This window comes from Polyodon spathula, chromosome 8 (genome assembly GCF_017654505.1).
Source record: "Polyodon spathula isolate WHYD16114869_AA chromosome 8, ASM1765450v1, whole genome shotgun sequence".
NCBI classification, from domain to species: domain Eukaryota; kingdom Metazoa; phylum Chordata; class Actinopteri; order Acipenseriformes; family Polyodontidae; genus Polyodon; species Polyodon spathula.
In genome coordinates this window covers 21,594,917-21,619,162 of record NC_054541.1, presented here as the reverse complement: position 1 = coordinate 21,619,162, position 24,246 = coordinate 21,594,917, and the positions used below count along the sequence as shown (strand labels likewise).

At 38.7% G+C, this 24,246-nt stretch overlaps 1 protein-coding gene across 4 annotated transcripts in view; it reads right to left on the bottom strand.

The window, feature by feature from the left end:
- LOC121319597 (LARGE xylosyl- and glucuronyltransferase 1-like) overlaps positions 1 to 24,246 on the bottom strand; it is a 75,198-nt gene that overhangs the window by 37,218 nt on the left and 13,734 nt on the right. For 3 of the 4 annotated variants that reach the window (XM_041257190.1, XM_041257191.1, XM_041257192.1), the window contains 2 exons: positions 12,039 to 12,230; positions 979 to 1,271 (listed from right to left, as the gene is read on the bottom strand). In XM_041257190.1, coding sequence (XP_041113124.1) covers positions 979 to 1,271; positions 12,039 to 12,144 — 399 coding nt within the window. In that variant the 5' untranslated portion in view covers positions 12,145 to 12,230. The remainder of the gene's footprint in view (positions 1 to 978; positions 1,272 to 12,038; positions 12,231 to 24,246) is intronic. The other variant, XM_041257193.1, reaches the window with a different exon arrangement.

The window sequence follows — 24,246 nt, the reverse complement described above, 5'->3', positions numbered from 1 at the left end:
GCCATGCCCTGTAAGAACTGATTGGTGCTGGCTAGTAACCAGCACAGCAGGCTCAGTAACTTTCATCTCTAATAGATGGACTACAAAAAGTAGCTTGCGTGATGGATGAGCAATCTTCACTCTGAAATCATCACTAATGCCTTGCTCTTTGTTTTCAATTCTGCCTTTGAGGTTATAATTAATGGGTTTTGCTGTTTCAAGCACGGGGCTCCTGCTGGGAACGAGACCCTGGATCAAGTGGTGTCAGTGTGATTAAAGCTCTCTGACGTTTCAGTAAATTAAAAGGGAAAAAAGAAAGGAACCGATCAAATCTAGATAAAGTATATTTCAAATGAAACCCATACTTATTGAACTGAAATACACACATTAACTTATTTAAAAAGTATTTAAATTTGACACTAAGAATTTTAAATATGCATTGAGTATACTGGTATATTGTATGTATAATAGACACAATGGGGTATAGCAGTACGCTGTAACTGCAGTATTGAGTACTCTTTGCAAATGGGCTTTAATGGCTATGATGTCACTACTGCCCATGTTGTTGATTTATATCCTGCGTTATCCATCTGGTTAACTGGGCTACATAGCCTTTACAGTGCCAACGATTAGAGGTCTCGTTATTGCAGTGTCTCTCCCAGTGTGCCAACAAAGGTTGTAACAGAGTGTAACCTACAAAAAAATAAGCGTGGTCTTTTTAAAAATACACTCACTCAGTCTGGCCATTTGAGGTCCAGTTTTTATCTTGTTGGGAAGTTTCAATTACAATGTCATTTGTAATACATATATGTGTAAGCAAATCAGGATTTGAGTTTCTGAAACAGTGCTAAATTGTATTTATGGAACTAAAAACAATTTGGTGTGGCTAATTACTAATTAGTTTTAGTGCAACATTTCTTAATTTTATACAAACCTTTGTTGCTCTTTGATAACAATCCATGTGTTCAATTTTCTCTTTGTAAACTGCTGGTGCCTTACCTCACACTTGTCCACCGGGGGGTGCTGTGCGCAGTCCGTGCTGTTTCCAGGAGCCCCTGATCGCTGCCCCTCATTGTCCCCCGTCCCTTCCTCTGTGGAATAAGTCCGTGACTGGTTGCTATGGCGCCCATGGGGAGGCTTGTGGGCGTGCGATTGGCTGAGCTGCCTGCGTAGGGTGCGGTTCTCTTCCTCTATCTCTCTAACCCTCATCTCCAGAGCGTGGCTTCCCCGGGGGTCGGCAGATACCGTGGGGGACAGGGGGTCTATGGGAGAGAGGGGCATGGGCTTCACTTCTGGAATGGAGAGAGAGAGAGAGCGAGAGAGAATGGATAAGAAAGGAGCAATGGCCGTCAACTCGACTTATTATTTTTACTATTATTATTTATTTCTTAGCTGACACCCTTACCCAGGGCGATTTACCGTTGTATACATAAAATACATAAAGAATTACAGTACAGTTAAGAGCAAGATACAAAATAAAATGACTTCAGTCCCAATAAGAGCAAATACAAAACATAGAACGATTTGATATCAGTGTTGATAGTTACACCAGGGTTAGATACAATTGCAAGTGAAATACAAAATACTACAGAATGGGTTAAGTGCAGGATTAAATACAGTAAAATATTGAAGTGCATTAAAGGCAGAGTGCTATATAGACCAGAAGGGGAGAGTTCTAAAGGTGTTGTCTGAAAGAGGTGTGTTTTGATGAGGCGCCAGAAGGTGGTCAGGGACTGGGCATTCCTGACATCCGTGGGAAGGTCGTTCCACCACTGCAGGGCGAGGGTGGAGAGAAGAGGGCTCTAGCATAGAGGAAGTACAGCCAGTGTTCTAGTGCAGGTGGAGCGGAGAGGTCGGGTGGGGGTGTAGGGAGACGGAGGGTCTGGGTGTAGTCTGGTCAAGGCTTCAGTAGGCGAGTACCAGTCTTGAACTGGATGCGAGCGGTGATTGGGAGCCAGTGGAGCGTGCGGAGCAGTGAATTAGCGGGGGAAAAGAGTCAGAGAGAACACCAGGGGGGGCAGCGGAGTTCTGGATGAGCTGGAGTGGACAGATAGCTGGCACAGGGAGGCCAGCCAGGAGGGAGTTGCAGTAGTTTAGGTGGAAGAGTACCAGGGCCAGGATGCAGAGTTGCGTGGAGTAGTTGGTGAGGAAGGAATAATAATAACAACAATAATGTGCTTTTGCTTTTATTAATAATTGCAGATGTGGAGGTGTAGGGTAATGCACTTGCATGACAAAGGAGTTATTCAACAAATTAAATAATAATGAAAAAACACATAAAAGCAACAACAGTCATGTCGCTCCAGCGCCAGTGCAGAACAAGCGAGTGACTTCAATGTCTAAGTAGGGCGTCCCAGGTGCCTGCTCAACTCAATAATAGTTATTTAAAAACGGAAAAGGTAGATAAAACACTGAACTGATTAAACTACTAAAACTGAACATTTAAACTCCAGATAGTAAATTTACCTAGTAAATACTACACATTTCTAAAAGAAGCAACATCATACAATGAAAATCTTTGAGTATCTTTTTTTTTTTAACCCAGACTGCAGTCACCACCACCTTGCTATTTAAATATGTAAGTTATTAGCCATGTGTGCGCTCAACGCTCATTCACTGTCAGAAGCCAGCTGTATTCATAGTTAACCTCGCCCAACAGAAAGGAAACATACACCAGTACGACTGTGGTTTTACTTTATAAGGCAATTCAACATTGTTGATTTGATTTCTAAGTCAAAAAGAACTACAACATGGCTGTCCGCCATTACAGGATTTTTCTCGAGTACCCCTTGATGAGAGCTCGCGTACCCCAGTTTGAAACCACTGGGGTGGACAGAGAGGGGGGGGGAGGGAGGAAAGGAGATAGTCGAGTTCATCGAAAAAGTGAGTGAGAGGTTTGTAACCGAACTGGTTAACAGCTGTCAAACAGCGCTAAAGACAATACTTAAGCAATAGAATAGTTTCAATAGACTTCAATGGGATCACAAAACTACAAAATGCTGTGTGGAAGCCAACCTCACCTGGAACTAATCACGAACAGTAAATCACCCAATTAAAATTGTCAATAATGTTACTTAAATAAAGCTAATGTTAAGACTAGCGGAAATAAACAGCATTGCATCTGTTCGAGTTTTGTGGTAGGTTTTGTATTAGTTTTGAGAATTAGTAAAGTTGTACAGCCTTTCACTCCTTTGACATTTACACTTTATTATAAGTGCCAGTAATCCAAATGTATCTGTTTGCATTCAATATGTATTTATACTGGTGATATAACACATGTGTTGGATGATTAATATACAGACATTGGCTGAGTTGGAGGTTTTTAGAGTGGTAAACTCTTATTTATTAAACACTTATTAAAATATATTCATCCAGAAACATCTGTGATGCTGTGGCTGGTGATCTATATTTTGTCTTTCTGCTGTTGGTATAACAAGGCGCTATCGACCACTTCACTATGGTCATGTGAACCTGCATTAATCAATTGAGATGTGATTTCAGCCTAAGGGTTTAATACATATTGTTAGTGTTAAGGACAAGTAGGAATACTTATGAACTTTATTTAAAATTAATAGTAAATCATTTACTACTACTTATGCAGGCAGTCTTTTGAAAATCTTTAAGACTTCTGGAGGCCTGGGTTCAAATCTGAACAAAATACAACGCAATGCAGCATGGCACATTTGTAAGTCTATGCTTGAGAGAAGCCCAGGACAGAATGACAGGGTGTTTTCAGCACAGGCATGGGGTCACTTGCACAGCTATGAGTGGATCATCTTGTAAAACTGCTATGAATAACAAACAAATTCAAACATGAGAAAGCTCAGAACCACCAATCAGGAACCTACACTGCAGGGCCCCAGTTGACTGCAGAATTTTCATACAAAACTCCTACCTTTATAAAAAAAAAAAAAAAAAAAAAAAAAAAAAAAAAAGCATACTGTAAGGCAAGCAAAGCATTATCAGGAATTACTTTGGTTGTTGACCTTGTCTGTACTGCAGCTCTTACCTTCCTAACTTGTTCAACTACTAGATGGTAAATGCAAGATTATATTGCTTAAAAAACACATAGTCTTTAAAATAACTCATAGGTTGTGTGAACAGGCTCATATACAACAAAGTCAGAGAAGCTTCAGCAAAAGGCTAAATGAGAATGCAGACTGCGGTTGTGCTAATGATGTAAGAGAACGTTACCGGTTTACCGGGCCTCCAGCAGGACTCAATTAAGAGAACTGTCCCAGAGGGAACACTCTCACTGTGGGTACTGAATGAAAGCAGTGGACTTCCCATTGTTATTATTACTGATCTCTGGTACAAGATTGCATGGCTCAATGATTTACGACCAGGTTGTGCACTGTTAAAGACCCAGACCCAAATATAACTTGCCCTGGGGACAAGAGGTGAATGCTGTGGTTGATAGCAAGCCTTGATTTACCTCACAGAGACCTGAGTTTCGAAACAGGTTGTGCAATATTAAACTATTTCACGCTTGACTGAACACACAAGGCCACTAAGCCAAGCGCACCGAGAATATGATCTGTTTTCCTATTCTTTATTATCTTTGGATTTTCTCTGCCATCTGTCAACACAATCATGTGAATCCCATTCCACAAAAGAAGAATAAAAAGAAAAGATGCCAGACCCAATCCTAGTCTACATTGCCATTGCTAATATATCTGTCATTCCAGATGAAATGCAATGTTCCCTTTGGAATCTCCAACACAGATTGGTGGTCATGCTTTTATCAGGTGAGCAACTCTAGGATCCCTGTTTAATTCAGATTCAAAACCCCTATGCCCAAGATTATAGTGACATTTTAGTAACACAATCGCTAGAGCCTTCAGGGTGATACTAACGATTCTAACATTTATTCCCCAAATCCTTAAAATGACACAATACTTTCCAATTACAAAACCACTGAAAATCCTATTTTACTACAGTATACTGGAGAAGCAATCGTCTCGTGAGGGTGCCTAGTTTAACTGCCGTGCGGTGTTATGTGTAATGACCTTTGAATTAAAAGGACTACCACTGCATTTAAGCATCTGGCTTACTTACTTTCTGTTGTGATGCAAATCTCAGTTTTTCATTAAGTTCTGTATACAGTTCTGTATAAAACCACTTACAAATATACCATGAACTGCAGTGCACACATGTTATAGTATTAAAGCAGCTGTTTGAGAATACCCTTGCTGTAAAAACTACGCTAAAGTTAAACACAAAGAGCAAGTGAGCTGCTTAAATGTCTAACTGAATTAATTCCTGTTATTTATTTATATTTTTTTTTAATCAAGTCTTATTGCTTAAAACACAAACATGTACCTCAGGTTATTTAAGAGCAGAGAGGAGTTATTTTTTCAACCGGATAAATAAAATGTGTATAGAAGAAGAAAAAAAAAAAAAACCTTTAAATACCAAAACATGTTATTGGATTTATAGCTACACTCACGACATTGCACAAGTAAGCTTACAAAGATTATTATACATACGGAGTTTGTAAAAAAAAAAAAAGAGTTCTTCACTTACCTAAGACAATTGGAATACTGTTATAACTTGTTTAAACACATCTACATTGATAATAAGTAGGCGATCCTGCTGCAATCACGAGTTTGTGATAATTTTAATTGAGACATTGGTCATGTTCTTATAGCGCAGATTTCCGCAGTTCTATATTATGCTGCATAGACGTCACTCAACACCCACAGAAATCTGTGCAGATTATGCATAGCCCAGAGCAGCTTTGAAATGTTACTGTGGGAGGCTGGCTGCAACTGTGAAACAAAGGGACGATGCAAAGATCACGAGTTATAAGCTACTAACAACCAAACGAGCAAGATGGGCCGAATGGCCTCCTCTCGTTTGTAAACTTTCTTATGTTCTTATGTTCTTATGAGTGACCTGCTAATCGTAATGCAAATAACCACTAAAACTACTGCTGCCATCTTGTTAGCGGAGGCAAACAACATTTTATCATTATACAGTGAAGCCGTGAACAGCCTTGTCAATGCTATGTTAAATAAATCAATTATTTAAACAAACATAATGGACTAAATCCGTGATAAGTGATGTATAATTTTACAATAAAGTCAATCAATTACATTAAACTGACTGTTGATGATCCAGACAAATGTAAATATAGCACGTTGAAAATGTGTGCTATGCTGCAAGGTTTGAAGAAGGTAATTCTCTAAAAGCTGCGTGCAACGTCAGAAAGACAGCAGCCAAAAGCAGCAGGCCAGAGTTTCCTTTAAAACCATTATCAATTCACAAAAAGATCTTCCTCAGACACTTTGCTAAGGCTGCAAGTACCATTGCTTGATTTAGAAGAGTGTTTACAGTTGAAAAATGCGTTAACCATTTTATAAAGGAATTACAGTAATAAGCAACGGTATTAATACCGTAATGTACCTAAACCACGGTAAACTGAAAAACCGGAATACTGACCCATCCCTAAATTACACCTCAAATAGGAGAACAGGGTTTTTATGCTGGGTTGTATTTTGGATGATAATACTACCACTATTACTGACTCAGCGTTGCTGTGTCATTACCAGTCTATTTATTTATTTTTTTTTTTTACTTATTGCAGTGACGGATTCGTCTAATCTGCTGCCAACATGAAACTTGTCTGATTTTTGATGACGTTGAGCCTTGAAACTGTAACCAGAGTTGAAGAATGGAACGCAGGTGCATGGCACATTCACAGGTGTAGATGTATAATGGTCACTCTACACAACTGAGAAGCAGTGTGCTGTCCTCTCTAAGGAGATACTACTGGCCCTATTTCCTTAACTAAGCAAGTCAGCAAGAGTGACAGAGAGCAAATGCAGGGACATCAGAAGTGTCACTTTCACACACGGTTTATTGTTGTGAATGATAATGTCAACAAATACAAAAAAATTAAAAATCTAAATACGGATAGGATAAAACAGATAAAGAAATAACGAAAGTAAGAAAGACTGGAAACAACAATAAGAAAGGAAATCAAATAATTGCAGGGAACAGATAAGAATAAAGCTGGTCCAGTAGGAAAGGTGGACAAAACAGGTCAATATAAAGATGGTACAGGTAAGTTGGTAAATGGAAAACAGGCTAAAAAGTAACACAAAGGAGAAAAGATGTGGAGTGTCCAGTTGGCCTCAAATAAACACACACTCACAAACACAACACACACAGACACACAAAGATGAATGTAAATTAAATCATTGCAGATTGTAACAATAACAACAACGGTCTGGATGGCAATGGATGGTGCAAAAAAGTTAGGCCTAACAAGTCCAGTAGTGTGAACGATGACCACTATTTAAAAAAAAAATAAAAAAATCAGGAGGCTCAGGAAAAAATGGACTGTCACACATAAAATAACGAACAGTTCAGCGACAAGCCCATTACCCGATTTCAGCTTATGTTGTTTGTATAGGTTTTTGTGTATTTCACAAGAAAGTTTTGGAAACTAATTGGTTTGTTTTTAATAAACCTCCAGGGTAATGACGATTAAATTTTTATAATATTATTATTAGTATTATAATATTATTATTATTATACGTGAAATTAAAACCCAAGATCTAATTGAGATTAATTAGCATTTTTTTCATACTGAACTGTCGAGAGCTCTCATATATATATATATATATATATATATATATAATATTATATATCTATAGATATATAATATATATATATATATATATAATTACAATATATATTTACAACATTATAAATATCAAACAAGTGGATATATGCAGATAGTTGAACTAAAATTATATCAGTTTCCACTTTAAAATAAATACCTTGTGTGTGACTTTTTTCATACTGTAAATTGCACCCAGTTTGGGCTATTTTGGTGTGCACTAAAAATATATAGGGTAGAAAATAAATATAGTATGACAACACATTTGTGTGCAATGGAACAAATGTCACAGCGTGAGACCGGAATTGGTAAAACCTTAGATTCATGATTTGCGCCTTAATAGTACTGTAAGTATGCAGACACAATTAAAAATAATTTAAATAATACATTAATGTGTGTTGTGCGGTTTATTTTTGTTCCATTGTCACATCTAAGCTGAAAAGTCAGTTGAAAATCTTCAGCTAAATTTAAAATTATTTTTTCAGCTAGTCAAATTAGCCAGTCACAAAGTCAGTCATAAACCTAAATTCCAGGATCTACTTTACAGCACTGGTGAATTACCTGGACTGCACTAATTTATTTATGATTATTCATGGGATTACCCTTTAAAATAAGTGGTTGCTGCAATTCTGGAGGACTACCTAGTTCTGTGAAATGCTCTATAAACAGAGGCGGGACATAGGTTGATCAAATCCATCACTTAGTTCAGCTACCCTAGTGTTACAATGACCCTGTTAAAATGGCCTTAAAATGAAAAACATTGCACCAGTGGGACTACATAAGACTTAGGATACACTACAAGAATGTGGCAAAGTAAATTTCTTCAAACACACCCTGTGACAAAGTAAAACAATTTTCATAGTAAATATTTAATTTTTGGCCACTTGCAGGAACAATTCCCATTTCATAGACCCTTGTCCTTTAAACAGACAAAACCTACCAAATTGTGGGCTGCAATTGTGTGTGTGTATGTGTGTGTGTGTATTGGGGGGAGCAAGGTGTATGTCTGTGCAACAATCACACAATTTGCCATCCTTAAAGAACTCCTTGTGGACTCACCCAGCCTTCAGTTGCAGCTGTGAGACTCCCTCTATTTATAATTCAATAGAATGCTGAAATAAAGGATAGGAAAACAAAACAGAAGACTGTAGACAAAGGCAACCTTGGATGCAGCAACCACAAAGCTTCTGGCTCTGAGGCATGTGCTCCTGTGGAGAATCGATAGGTGTAATAAAATGGCACTCAGGGTAGGTGTTTGGTATACCAGGGGGTTCTACCGCTGATGGGAGCCCTAGAGTGGTAAAAATGCATGAGGTATCAGATTATAAGCCAAGCAGTGATCACGCAGGACAGGGTCTTTAAAAACGAACAGCTGGCTAAAATCTGCAGATGGTGCTGCATCTTTCTGTTTGTACTTTGGGAATCGTCAGAGCTCACCAATCATTGTAATTTCAACCAAAAGTCACTACATAATGTATTAGGGCTGTGCTCAAAAGTTCGTTCACTAGCCAGGAATTCAAAGATAGTTTTAAACCTTGAAAGGTTCGTCAGGTGGCATTCACGCACTGTGTTTTTTTTTTTTTTTCTCTGATGACAGAAACCATTTGACAATGTATAAATACTATAAATCACACATTAAATGTCACTCACATGCAAAAATTGGATCTTATAACGCATACTAAGTAAACAAAAGTTAAAATCCACTACCAAATCGTTATACGTAGCAACTATATGGCGCCACAGCCGTGTATGGAGCAAGGTACAGTATCCAAAGCACTGGGGGGATACCTATAGCAGTTGTATTGCTTCAGTAACATATGTACTGTATACCTAGTGTACAAGACGGTGCAAGAGAAGTGATATGGTAGTATATGTTTGAAGCATACAAAATATACGCTAACACTAATAATTTAAATTTCGAAAACTGAGCACTGTCCGCCAAACATTTTAAATTGGAAAGAAAGACACGGGTACAATAATTTAACACTATTGATTACATATACTACTTAATAAATTACAGTAAAGAGTGTGTGTGTTTTTGCTTAACATTACTTGTAGGGGTACAAACCCCCTGGATTCCCTTCTAAACATGTTGCACCTCATTAGACTTATCCTGGTACACACACACACACACACACACACACACACACACACACACACACACACACACACACACACACACACACACACACACACACACACACACACACACACACACACACACACACACACACACACACACTTAAGCAAGGCAGTGTTTTCCTGCTCACCTCACCCCGGCTGTGCAAGACTGAAAACTCTTTAAAAATCGGAGATTGATCGAGAAGCAGAATTCAAAACAAAAGCCTTGGGGTCTCTCCTATCCTCTCCTCCAGTTTAGCATCAAAAAGTATTTAATGAGCACCAGCCATGGCAGCAGAGGCTCAGCTTCTCTCTCATTTCCTCCTCCTCTGCATGAAAACCCTCCACCCATTCCCCCACTCGTTCATCAATCCCCACTGGTCCTGAGATAGAGCCTTCTCTCTAGTGTATACCCCTAGGGCAAGATGGGTAGAGCCTGCAGTTTGAGGAAAGGTGTCACCCTGCATTCACTCAGAGGACTGCTGCATATGTGTTCTGTCTTTTCTGATTTCCTTGTCATTTTCTCTCCTCAGGTGGAGCAGCCTTCGAAATAAAATACATTCAAATATTCTTCGGCCAGTCATAACATCGATGCCACACAAGCACAATAGCATTTCATTATGCTACGGGACAAAATAATGGAATAAACGGAAGACAACTTAATTTTAAATAAATTAAATAGTTTCAGCTTTCTTAAATTTGTCACATGTTTGTAGGGTATACCACCCAAGGCCAGGACCGGTTACCTGGTCAGATGTGTTGAAAGCATGTTAATTATGAAAACATGCAGCACCTCACAGAAATCTGTTGATATTGCTTTTACTAAATAAAATATTACTTGGAACAATATTTCCCATGATGTGGGAATTGAAGAAAAGCAAAGCAAATAACACTGCTGTAGATTTAAAAAGCATGCAGTCATTTATCACACTCAAAGGGTGCTTGGAATGGGAAATTTGTTTAAGTGTATGAATATCTATGGCACAGAAGGTCTGGTGGATACTGCAGGCACAGCCAGGATTATGCCGAATCACTTACCATAAACACCTATGAGTTCTGAACTCAATGGGGTCAATTGCTGTAAGCAGCGGTGGAGGTTTAAATATGCTGTACAAATTCTGAAATGGCATGTGAATTGGATTCAATACATTGCAGTTCAAAAAGTTAGCATATTCCTTCGAATTAAAGGTGTACGTTAAACCATTTTTTTCTTCTCACAAAGGCATGTATTGAAATTAGTGTTTGGACAAACACAGGATTTTCATGTTCGGATATTCGCACATAACTTAAACATTTGTTTGGATATTTGTTCGGTTTCAAAAAGTAACAAAAGCCATTATATTGCTCTGAACGCAAGCAGAGGCAGCACAGCAGCAGGGGCAGGGGGCGTGGTCATGGCCCCTGTGTGTGTGCCTTTATTTTACAGCAAGACCTTACAATATGTAACATGTTAAAGTAGAAAAATATCCCAGGAGTAAAGAGTACGTGTGTAGGCCTTACTTTACCCCAATGAATTAAGTACAAAACAAAAGGATGCCAAATAGCAGTTCAAGTTAGACGTTTTGTTCATTCCCTAAATAATCAGTGTTTCGGTTGGAGTACAATTTGCCATAATGCAATCCCTAGCATGTTTATGCTTTCTGCTTTCAGTGTGCTTTTTCACGGTCTCTTTTTTTAAAATGGTCTGTTCCAGAAATAAAATAAATGTCCTGCAACAGCAGGCCCTGCCTTTATGCAAAACTCGCAATACGTTTTCTGTTTTTCAACATTGTAACGTAACCGGGCAAATTCTTGAAGCCACAAATATATATACACATATATACATACATACACACACACCTATAAATGACACATAGAAATCAGATTACAAAAAGGAGAAACAAAATTATATTGATTACCTTTCCAGCATCAATGGGCTACTGTAACTGATACACACCTACTGACACAGTTTACAGAGTTATATGTCGCATTACCAGAAAACATGATCATTAACCCAAAAATAAGCTGTCAATTATCAGTAAATATTACAAGATGTAAAAAAAAGACTCAAAAGTTTAGAATTAACAGCAGTCACAGAGTACATTCCAGTTCCCTTCAGGATGTATGAAATGTCCATTTAAAAAAACAACACAACTGTCTGTAAGCTTGTCTTCTCCAGTTTGGGGATCCAGTGTTGTAGCAGTCATGTGTTTTTTTTTTTTTTTTTTTTACAGAAATATACTTTTGACTTTTGTACATGCATAATCATGTGAAATTCAACCAATTGACTTAAATCATGAAAGCGATATGAGGTGCTGCAGGGTCTTACCTTGGAAGTTCCCAACATAGAGGTACAGCCAGGTGAGAGCAGGAATGGAGAGAAGGGCAAGAGAGGCAACAAGGAACTTCCGGCGCCCACGACACATTCCTAGCATTGTCTGTGGAGCGTGCGGGGGACTCTGAGCACAGCACAACCTCTATGTTGGCAAGAGCTGGTCACCGGGGGGTCGCATGGCACTATCTGTAGAGAAGAGGCGAGAAAAAAAAAAACAACTTCAAAATCCACCCACATGCACAAATCTACATGTAAATTCCCAAATAAATAGTAAAATATAACACAGGTCTTGCACTAGCTTTGCACTGGGTCCTTTGTTTCAGAAATGTCCTGTTTACAGTATAGAATTGAAATGACCAGGCGCCAGGAGCTTGAACAAGTCGGTCCCTGCTCTGAACTCTTCAACATTCACAGCATGAATAATTCAGACCGAGTCTGTAGATTTACTAAAAGGAGCTGTTCATGCAGCTAAAAGGGAGGAATTTCTATTTAACATCAAACTCCTGGCTCCTAATCATTTTAATAATATAATTTATTGAAGATGGTTCTGAAACCCAGGTCTAGAATTTCAAACCATGACATTATGCATATTTACATCCCACTACCTCCCCCATCTTTGCTCTGGTAGCTTCCCTTGGGTCATAAAAACTACATTTTTCAGATGACTTGGCATACATTTAGAAAGCATGGTACAAACGGTTGTTGGAATGCTGTTCTGTAAATTGCCAAATAGTGCTTGTGTTGCAATACATTTCACAGATTGTCTTGGTATAGTATATGACCAGTACCATACTTGAGCGTTTTAGAAACACTGATGTACATGACACTGTTAATTTAAAATGCTCCAATGTTAATAAAGCAACTACAATGTAGTACAAAGATTCCCTCTGAGATATGTGATGGACCCCTGGAACCAATTAAAATCGCATATGAGAAGTTCTACTTTTATACATTCTCTGGCCTCTTTTTAGGACCTTGACTTAATATTGTGCTGGGCCAACAACTGCCCTAATCACAGACTTGACACTACATGGCATAGACTCCACAAGGTGCTGGACAGTGTCTCGAGGGATGCTAATCCATTCAGTCATTAATATTTCATTCTATCAGTGTAGAGAGGTTGGCAGAGAACCCTGATGAAGACTGTATCATTCTAATTAACCAAAGACAATTTGATAGGAACCAGGGGCAGTGGTGGTCAAGGATGATGTCTGAAGTCATGTTTCTCAAACGATTCGTGCACAATTCTGGCACAGTGGACATGTACATTACTGTCTTGAAGGAAACCACCACCAATAGGACACAAGTGGGTACACTGTTGGATGGACTTAAACCCAACAACATTTAAATAAGCTATGGCATTCACCCCACACCAGGGTAATGTCAAATACCAGTCAGGTATTTCAGTGCAAATATTTTATGGTCCATAAGTGTGCCATGACTGCCAACCGTCACTTTGCTACGTGGAACAGGTCAGACAAGTATAAGGAACTGGACTGAAGTTGTTTCACCTGTGCTAGGATTATGAATGCTCCAGTAAAGCTTTTTTGTGAATTAACTTGCTTTTCTTCATTTTAATTGTAAAAAAGCTAGTTTTTGTAGAAATGGAACAATTAAGAGTCTAATTATATATATTAGTTATACAACTAGAATTAAAAAAGGACAAAAATATAATGCTGTTGGGATTTAAAATAGGAAAACTAAGACAGAAAAGCTATTTTGTAACACAGAAGGCAGAGCATTCCAGAATTGAGGCTTTACAAGAAAAAGGCTCTTCCTCCCGTATTATTTTTTACTTTTATTTTATTGTTTTCTGCGTTTTTTTTTTTTTTTTGCAGTTTTTACAGTGTAAACAAAACTAAAACGATACACAATACAAAATGAAAAAAAAACACATTGGCAAAAGAAAAGAGAGACAGGATGAGAGCGGACAGACAACGCATACAAGAAAGGGATACAAGAAAGGGTTTAAAGAGAGGCCTGCTGATCGCAGTCTCAGAGCAGAGCCATTTCATTGAGTACTGATCACTATAGCAGGCAATGGCTGAAGATTGATATGATTGAGTGTTTGAGGCAATCATATTTTTTGGTCTAGAAATATAAAAGAAAGGGTCCCAGGCAAGATGAAATTCAGAGTTTTTATCTCAAATTCTCGCTGTGAGTCTTTCAATGGATGCATGCTTGGTGATTAAATTAAGCCAATATGTTAATGAGGCATTAGTCCTGTTTTTCCAATTCTGTAATATAATGCTTTGCTGTTGTGAGAGAAAGAAACAGAAACTTTGAGTGATGGGTGGGGAGCTCAAGGGCAGAGAGGTCTCCAATTAGACACCCAGCTGGGGGGCCAAGAATGCTAAGGCCCATAATGTCAGCTATAGCCTACAGATTCTTACACCAAAATTGTTGAATCGGTGGGCTTCAAAGTGCATGTAGTTAATTGTCAGGAACCCCTTCACCACAATGGTGACATGGATCAAGTTAAGTTAAAAGCAAAATCTTAAAAATCAATTCTAAACGGCAAAGGAAGTCAATGCAAAGAGGCCAAAACAAGGGTAATATGTTCACTTTTTCTGGTTTCAGTCAGAATTCTAGCAGCAGTGTTCTGAATGAGCTGTAAGCGAAAAACCACACCTTTTGGAAAACCACAGAAAAGTGCATTACAATAATCAATTGCAGATGAAACAAAGGCATTCATTAGTCTTTCAGCATCACACACAGAAATAATAGGTCTAAGTTTAGCTATATTTCTCAAATGATACCTAGTAACTTTACGAGTCTTGAATGATAGATCAGGGTCAAAGATTACTCTACATTTCTCATTTCTAGTTTTAGTTCTGATAAGAGAATGCTAAAGTCTACTCAAGTAAATCAACATGTTTTTCTTGGCTCTCAGAGCCCACTAGCATAACCTCTGTTTTGATGTCAGCAAGACAAGCAGCTAATAATACTTCTGCTCGAGTATTTCCTGGCTTTAAAGACAAATATTGTCGAGGACCATCAGCGGAACAATGGAAGTTTACTCCACGTCTGTGGATAACGTCACTTAAAAGGTAACATTTATAACAAAAATAATAAAAGGGCCTAAAACAGACCGTGTGGAACACCGCAGACAACTTCAGAAAATGCTGATTTCACCTCCCCAACAGAGAAGAACGGAAACCTATCAGAAAGAGAAGACCTGAACCAAGATATCTCCTGACAATCCCACTGAGATTTCAATATCATTCAATAACATGGTGGTCAACAGTATCAAAAGCAGCAATTAGATCTAGGCAAAATAAAACTGAGGGAAAGCCAGTCAGAACTTAACAGATCATTTACTACTCTAACAAGGGCTGTCTCAGTGCAGCAGGAAATCGATACTGACATTTTTCATATATGATATTACGAGATATAAATGTGTGTAATTGACTGGCAACAACTTTCTCTAGAACAATAGCGGAGGTTGGTCTATAATTATCAAGAACTTTGGGGTCCATGGTAGTTTTCTTGAGCAACTGCTACCTTAACCCTCTGCGGTCCTGTGTCGGACAAGGTCCGACATTTCGATTTTTCCCTTCCAATCCGATGTCGGGCCCTGTCCGACATCATCACAAAGACGTAAAGCACAAGTTTTGGGCTTTTTTTTTTTCCAGAAAAAGCAGAGAAAACCTTTCAATAGCCGACTGAGACCGACAGGAGCCGAATGAAGCCGAAAAAAAAAAAAAGGTGCATCTCATAGCACCATGCACTACAGAGATAACACGGACATAACAAAGGAGGTAGCTGCTTCTGCATCCAGAGCTCAAAGAATATCACAGACATTTGCAGAGCATTTTGTACACATATATACATTTTGTATATTTATAGGAACAAAATAATGACTTAGAACGCATTATTGAGGAGGATTTATCAGTATGCACATCTATAAAGAGGTACGTGAAATATACAGCAAACAAGGGGTGGGGCTTGGCTGGAGATACAGTACCGAGTGTCCTCTTGAATTTGCCTTTTAAACCTGTTTTACTCTGAAAAAAAAAAAAAATGTAAACAGTATGTGTAAAATAAAGAGCACATGCGAAAATAAATTGGACCTGATGCGCCTGACAAGTGCTGAATAAGTGGACTGCAAAGGGTTACGTGCTAAGGGAACTATGCCGGAGGAAAGTGACCCATTTATAATTTTAATGAGTTAATAACACAAAAAAACATATTTTAATAGTTAAGGAGGAAAGGGATCTAGCGCACACATGATCACATAAAGTTTATTAGAATGTGCGATGATGCATGTTCTTAGTATATCTTTTTTTTTTTTAGTAATCAATAAGTAGCCTATATTATTTACAACTATTACAACTCACATGCAGAAACTACTACTGTACTATGCATTAGGCTAGGATTGAAAAAAAAAAAAGTCGTGAAATAAAAAAAAAAATGTTTAGAAAGCCTAATATTTATCCTACTTTTGAAAGAAAAATAAAAACAGCACTAATTATATCCACATAATCGTAGGCCATTCTTAACGTTTTTGAAAGATAAAAAACAGGATTCTCAGGTCAGACAGAAACGATAACACCATGGCAAAAATCTAGTTTCCCGGGTGAGAGGATCTTCGCTTCTTTCATTGTGTCGCCGCATTAATGAAGACTCTTGAAACTCTGTATATGCATTTTTTTGTACAGCAGCTTTTCCACACACACTACATCTTGTTGTTTCGACAAACAAGCTATGGGTACTTCATCTCCCATTCAGAATTACAAGAACCTATTTTTCGTTTGCTTATTACTGCAGCTTGCAACTGCTTTGGTCACTGTAGTACAGTAGTCTCTGGCTAAGAGAACCCCCTCGGGAAACAAGCAAAGTGTTCTCTAGACGGAGTTGACCACCAGACACAATATGAATCAGCAAATATTTATTACTCATCATGATGCACGTGCATCAGCATATGAAAAGGTACTGAATAGGTATGTGCATGTTAAACTATAATAATAAAGTAACAGACAAACTAACATTAATAAACTGTCAAACTAAACTGACACACCACCCCTACGCACATTAAAAAAAATGCAACAGCAATACAAAACATGCACATTAATTAACAGAACGGCGAAGGAATGGGAAACATCAAACTGCTTGTCGACGTGTCTCCGATTCAGGTTTTTTTCAAGAACTTTTTTTAGTAAGAGAAACAGCTGCGCATTTCGCCGTTTTGTTTACATGCCATTTTGTAGCAGTGAGGTGCACTCGTGAAAATCAGGATACAAAACGAGGCAATATGATAGTGGTTCTGAAAATATTTAATAAGCCAGTCAGTGTGCCTCAACACACCCTCACGATGACAAGTTGCTTTTGAATAAACCATTTTAATTGAAGTTTGATGATAACGAGTTATCAGGTGACAAAACAGTACTGTATCCGTTGAGAACGGATCGCTGTAGGTGTTTTTTTTAAGCAAAGTTCCTGTTCCTTTAGCTGAAGCATTTACAATGGGAAAAATCTGTTTCACCCAAAGTGTGTTTCTTTCGGCGAAGTGTTCTCTTAGGAGGTGTTCCGCGGAGACTGCTGAATTGTACAATCAGAAGATGCTGACTGCTTAACAAAAAAACTACAGATTGAAAACTGCTTTGTCATATTGTCACAGACATTCTATCTGGCGCCACAAGTCTAAAAGTAAATATCCTTCTTAATATTCCTGCGTAAGACAAATATGCGGCTTATTGCTGCCAACTACAGGACTGGAATGCACCTTAATCAAGGCTGTTATATTCCAGAACAGTTTTTTAAACAAGCAAGTATTTTACGGTCATTTTGCTGCAGTGTAACAGACTACCATGAATCTGCATGTCTGCATCCCTTTCCCATTCTGTGTATCCTGTGAACGCGAGGCAAAATATTTTTCTGTCAAATGGAATTATTTTGCGCCTAGGATACTAAATTTTGCATTAACATGACCTCTGTGTGTATGTATCATATATATATATATACATACACACACACACACACACACACCCCTCTGGAAAAAATTAAGAGACCACTGCAAAATTATCAGTTTCTCTAGTTTTACTATTTATAGGTATGTGTTTGGGTAAAATGAACATTTTTGTTTTATTCTATAAACTACTGACAACATTTCTCCCAAATTCCAAATAAAAATATTGTCATTTAGAGCATTTATTTGCAGAAAATGACAAATGGTCAAAATAACAAAAAAGATGCAGTGTTGTCAGACCTCGAATAATGCAAAGAAAATAAGTTCAGATTCATTTTTAAACAATACAATACTAATGTTTTAACTTAGGAAGAGTTCAGAAATCAATATTTGGTGGAATAACCCTGATTTTCAAGCACAGCTTTCATGCGTCTTGGCATGCTCTCCACCAGTCTTTCACATTGATGTTGGGTGACTTTATGCCACTCCTGGCGCAAAAATTCAAGCAGCTCGGCTTTGTTTGATGGCTTGTGACCATCCATCTTCCTCTTGATCACATTCCAGAAGCTTTCAATGGGGTTCAGGTCTGGAGATTGGGCTGGCCATGACAGGGTCTTGATCTGGTGGTCCTCCATCCACACCTTGATTGACCTGGCTGTGTGGCATGGAGCATTGAACTGCTGGAAAAACCAATCCTCAGAGTTGGGGAACATTGTCAGAGCAGAAGAAAGCAAGTTTTCTTCCAGGACAACCTTGTACTTGGCTTGATTCATGCCAAAGCTGCCCGATTCCAGCCTTGTGAAGCACTCGCAGATCATCACCGATCCTCCACCACATTTCACAGTGGGTGCGAGACACTGTGGCTTGTAGGTCTCTCCGGGTCTCCGTCTAACCATCAGACGACCAGGTGGTGGGCAAAGCTGAAAATTGGACTCATCTGGGGGTGCTTCAGCAAGGCTGGAATCGGGCAGATTTGTCTTTGTGAAGGGTGCACGAATCAAGCCAAGTACAAGGTTGTCCTGGCAGAAAAATTCTGATGATACAACAAAGAATTTAAGAACTGGATTTGAAAAGGCCTGGGGAGAACTCTGTTGGATCCAAACAGATGAGAGTTTGAAGATGGCTGGCCAGTAAGTTTCCATTAAACTATACTCAAGAAGGTTGTTACCATGGCAACTACAAAGACGCATATCACAGCTGACACAAGTTTTGACACTATTTACTCTCGTTATTTGTCTACAAGGAAGTTCTTGTGAGGTTGATATCACACATGGCTCTGAAGAGCTACGAGAATGCAAATTGAAATCTACCTTGAAGAAAATCCTATAGGTACCTGTCTCTTCTCAAAATAAAGATTAGGGCTCACCAAGCATTGTTATTGATGGCTCAGCCATACTGTGGGTCGTGCATTGGCCAGAATGGGGCACATATAAGGCTGTCTCTCAGTACTCAAAACACTAATAGTTAAAAAGTTGGCAATTGGTGTTTCTTATTTATTTGGTGTTTCACCTCTACAAAGAATAAGGCACTATGGATGTCATAAGACAGTCAACATGACATTACCAACCAAGAAAGTAGTTCTTACAGTCACAAAAAACAAAAAGCAACCGATAACCATGATCTGTCGTGACCTCCTAAATGACACAGAATTGCACCAGGAACATACGCAGGAACACAAGCTTGTCATCACAGGAGAGGATGACGTTCCACATGAAGTTCGTGGTTACGTCGTAATCAAGAGGCAGGACATGGCATCTGTAGCTGCAGATGGGCTCACACGAGTAACTGTACTGTCACATGATACTGATGTCTTCCTGATACTACTGCATTACTAATTCTTGCGGAACACTGTGGTGCAAATTTTGATGAAGTCACCAATCGAAGGCAGGACTGTGAAAGATATTGGTGAATCTGTATCCAAGCATGAAGCCATCATACCAGATGTTGTAGCAGCGCATGTGTTGAGCGGATTTGACACCACAGCCTACAGCATGTTTTGGTATAGGTAAACGTAAAGTAGTGAAATGGTTAAGAGACGGCCATTCCCTCTCATTGCTAGGTGACCCCACTGCAGAGTTAGTCTGCAAGCATCACAGTTCACGACAGCGTGTAATGGCCAGGTTAAATGCAAGTCTACTACTGAGGCTCGTTTAAAGGTGTGGGCAACTAAAATGGGAAGTAGTTCTCAAATGCTAAAGCTATGTTCATTAACACCAACAGCTGAATCCTTCCAAGAAAATGTGAAATGTGCCCATTTCCAAAACTGTGTGTGGAAAGGTGCTTTCAAACCTAATCCACCTGCAATGGACCCACTACAGTATGGCTATTATAAAGATGTGGTTTCCAAATGCCTACTGCCTGTAACTGTACTTGGTAATGTATCACTAGCACCTCCAGAAATTCTGAAGTTGGCCAAGTTTTCATGTGAAAGTAACACACCCTGCCGAACTAAAAAATGTGGCTGCAGTAACGCAATTACTATGTTCTGCTCATGATTGGTTGCTGCAACACGCTAACACAGCTCCAGCAGATAGGGATAATGAAAACCCAGACAGTCTCATTAGCCAGAATCATGTACAAGATCAAAAACGAATTGTACTTAAGGGCATTAAAACACTAAATGCCACTTGGAGCACTGTATTAGTATTTTTGTTTTAATACTCGATAGCTTTAGTGGCCTGGGTACATCTGACTGGCCTTATCGGTTTCTTGGTTATCTGTACAAAAGACACTACGTTCTATAATAGCTCTACCCCATTAAACTATGTTAGAGCTATTTATTGTATCAAATAATGTGAATTGTAGAGGTTGCAAACACCACTTAGGCCAGTAGGAAGGTTGAAGGTGGTACTATTTTTAGGTCATAATAGAAGTTGTTATAATACTGTACTGAAGACTAGATACAAAATTGTTATCATATCAGAATCCTGTGAATAGCTATATGTATGAGGGGGGTAAATGTAAAAACACATGACCGGTAATCTCACAAATTGCCCAAGGGTGACAAAATGTCATTCTTCAGCTCTGTAAAAGACATGCCCTGGTCATGTATAAAATCAGTAGAAAAAAAAAAATATATACCATAATTTGGGGTTTGGAGGTCTGGTGCTGGGTGATCAGTGTGATCTCACCTGGCTATGACTCAAACTGCACACCACATAGTGGTGCCTTTACCAGATGAGCCAATCAGAGGACCCCCTGAAATAATGTCTCTTATTCAAAATATTCAGGGACTACAAAACAACATGAAATTGTGTTTTTTTTTTTTTTTTTTTTTGTAACTTTAGAACTGTGCCATATGTTCTATGCATACAATGGTATCTGGGCAAAGGATAAAATGTTCTGGAATTCTAACAACTCTGTAATGCTTGATTTCTGGTATGTGATTTTTTTTTTTTATTCACTGTATAATTGAACATGAGACACAGAAGTATCTTGTATCCATCTACACAAAATAAGATTTACTATTGATCTGAAAAAATATCTTCCTATTACGAGAAATCCATTCAGCCAAAAAACGTTTTCCAATGTTAGTGTGCATTTATGCCACCCAATTATCCAATTATGAAAATCCTGATTGTTGTAGTGATTGTCACATCAGAGGAGGCAGTGTTTTTTTTATTGTTGTTATTTGCTATGTTTGTATCTTCTTGGTCACTGGTAAGGCTCTTGTTTAGAACACATAATCCCCCTGGATCCTGACATCTGCTCATCGCTGGATGATCCTATGGATTTGCTTTTCTTTCCCAAAAAAACCTGATGAAAAGCTCTTTTTTTTCCCCTGTGAGTAGCTGGTCCCTGGTGTAGAAAAATATCTGACCCAAACTGGATTGAACTGCAGTTCTACTCATATACAGTATTTGTAACATAGCCTCACTAGGAGGTGGATGGCATTTTACACATATCTAATCAGTTGTCTGTGCTGATGACACATCACATCTGGACCCGGTTACACTGTAGTCTTTTTATAAACACATTTTACAGGAGGCTGTTTTAAGCTTTGTGTTTCTCGTACATGCCCCCACTGTCAGTGTTCCTCAGCCATCTCTTTGTGAACAGAACGCACACACACACTCAGCTGAAGCCGCAGACATGACAGGCCGGAGTAATCAAAGCCAGTGGTCAGAATATAATTTTATCTTCTATTCTAAGCAGTTTCACTTACGTACAGGATCCTGGGCATTTACCTTGGTAACTGCTAATAACAGTCTACTAGAACTAGCATGAAAAATACGCTTGTGTGATATGACATGAAAACAGAAAAGCAACAAAATAACACAGTTTAGTTCACATATCAGCGTTTCCATGAACTAGTAATTACCCGTCAGAAATGATTTAAAAGCTAGCTGACGAGCAGAGACTGAAGCCATCTGTCAGCCTGAATGGCAGCAAAAGGTCTGCGACTGGCAGCTAGAAACACTGACTGTCACTAACAATAGCGACTAAATGTGCCTCTAGTGCACCTCAAGACTACACCCTTAAAGGCATAGGCAATCAAATTAGTGAGTGATTTGGCAGGTCCTGCCTTAGCGTATGCTTGTTAACAAAGGAAGTCCCCGACAGGCTGATTCAATCCATGCCCTGACTTTCATTCCTCCTGGAAGGGAGGATTTGTTTATTTCGTCTGATTGACTGTGCCACGTGAATTCACTGAAATGAAGGCATAAAGTGCGATGTATTTCTGTATTGTTTTTTTATGTGTTCTCTAGATATGCCAGTCTGGTCTTATGTATAAGCCTGTACATCCTCCTGTCTTTTTAATATCAAATGTTTAAATTCACGATGATATTATACCTGTGGTTTTCACTTACACTAAGAACTATTGTGCAAAATATTTGAATTAGAAATTATAAAGCAAAATAAGCAAAATAAGAATATTAAATAAGAAAAAAAGACAACTTTTGAAAACAAATTGTTATAAACGATGTTCTTTCATTTTCGGCTTAATTAAAAAATATAAGGCTGCTATGTGAAAGGATTCCCCCCCGGCCCCCCCACCAACTACAGTACACCTATTTATTCTCCATAACTAGGTGCATGTGTACCACTTTAAGAAGAATGGACAGGTGTCACATGAATGACAATGATGTTTGGAGTTGTAACTGGTAAAACATTTAGTGACCAGTCACTGTGACGGGATTGTTTTTCCCTAGTGGAAACACTGTATATACTACAGTATGTATTCATTTTATAAGTATTACCCATTATGTTTATTCGAAACGTGTCCTGCATACTTCAGTAATAACTCATGACAAACTTGTCACTATAACAAAAATAACTCAAATGGGCAGTTAAATCTGCGGTAACTCGGAAGCCGGCAATCCAGGAAAGGGGTGGGGCCACAATACGAGAAGTCAGCGCCTGAATGCGGTAGGCATGCGTCAGTCACAGACTGGAGGAGACGTGACTGGCCATGCCACCGAAAGATGGCGTGACAGAGGGTATTTTGGGGAAGTGGCCCAGTAATCTGTTCCATCACTATGGTTACGGAAAGGCCCCGTTAAAATAACGGAAATAATTAATAAGGAGAGTGTATGTTTAGTGTTTTGTTTGTTTTGCTAACTGTCTTTGTTTGTCTTTATAGACGGCTAAATATCCGGGAAGTGATGCTACTCAGCCAGCATCAAACCCGGACTGCACTGCACTGTTACTCACTGTTCAAAACACCACTTGCACCCAGAGAACTCACTGTTGGACTAGTGATTGTGAGGGTGTTTTAAAGTGTGTGTTATTGTTGTATTATTATTTTGGGACTGAAGCCTGTGGTTTTTGATTGGCTGTACAAATCGTTGTGTATAGTCAAAGTATTTAAAAGCAAAAATAAACTTTGACCACTGAACTGTTGTTGGACTGTTTATAAAATCACTGCCTCACCTCCACACCTGTGCACTACCAACCACATGTTCACACCCCTTCTAACATAATATATATTAATGTTGTTGTTATGCAAACAATCATAATCAGCTTGCATCCTTAGTCAAGGTCACAGTTTATATAACAAAAGAATAACAGAGCACAGCTACTGTATGTCCCGAGTATGAAGGTAATATCATGAACTATTAGGTCCTTATCACTGGGGGGAAAAAAAAAAGCCACATGACCCCAATATTGTCAAAGTAAAGGGTGCAGTTGCAATGGTTTATGAGATAATGTATTAGCAGATGTTTGTGAGACAAGTGTGGTGGATGAGCGAACTTATACAAGGTTCCCTCACAGAGATGCTTAACTATAAAAGAATGTAGCAAACATTCATCTAAGAATCGCATTTAGTTAAAAAAATTGAGCATGAAATTG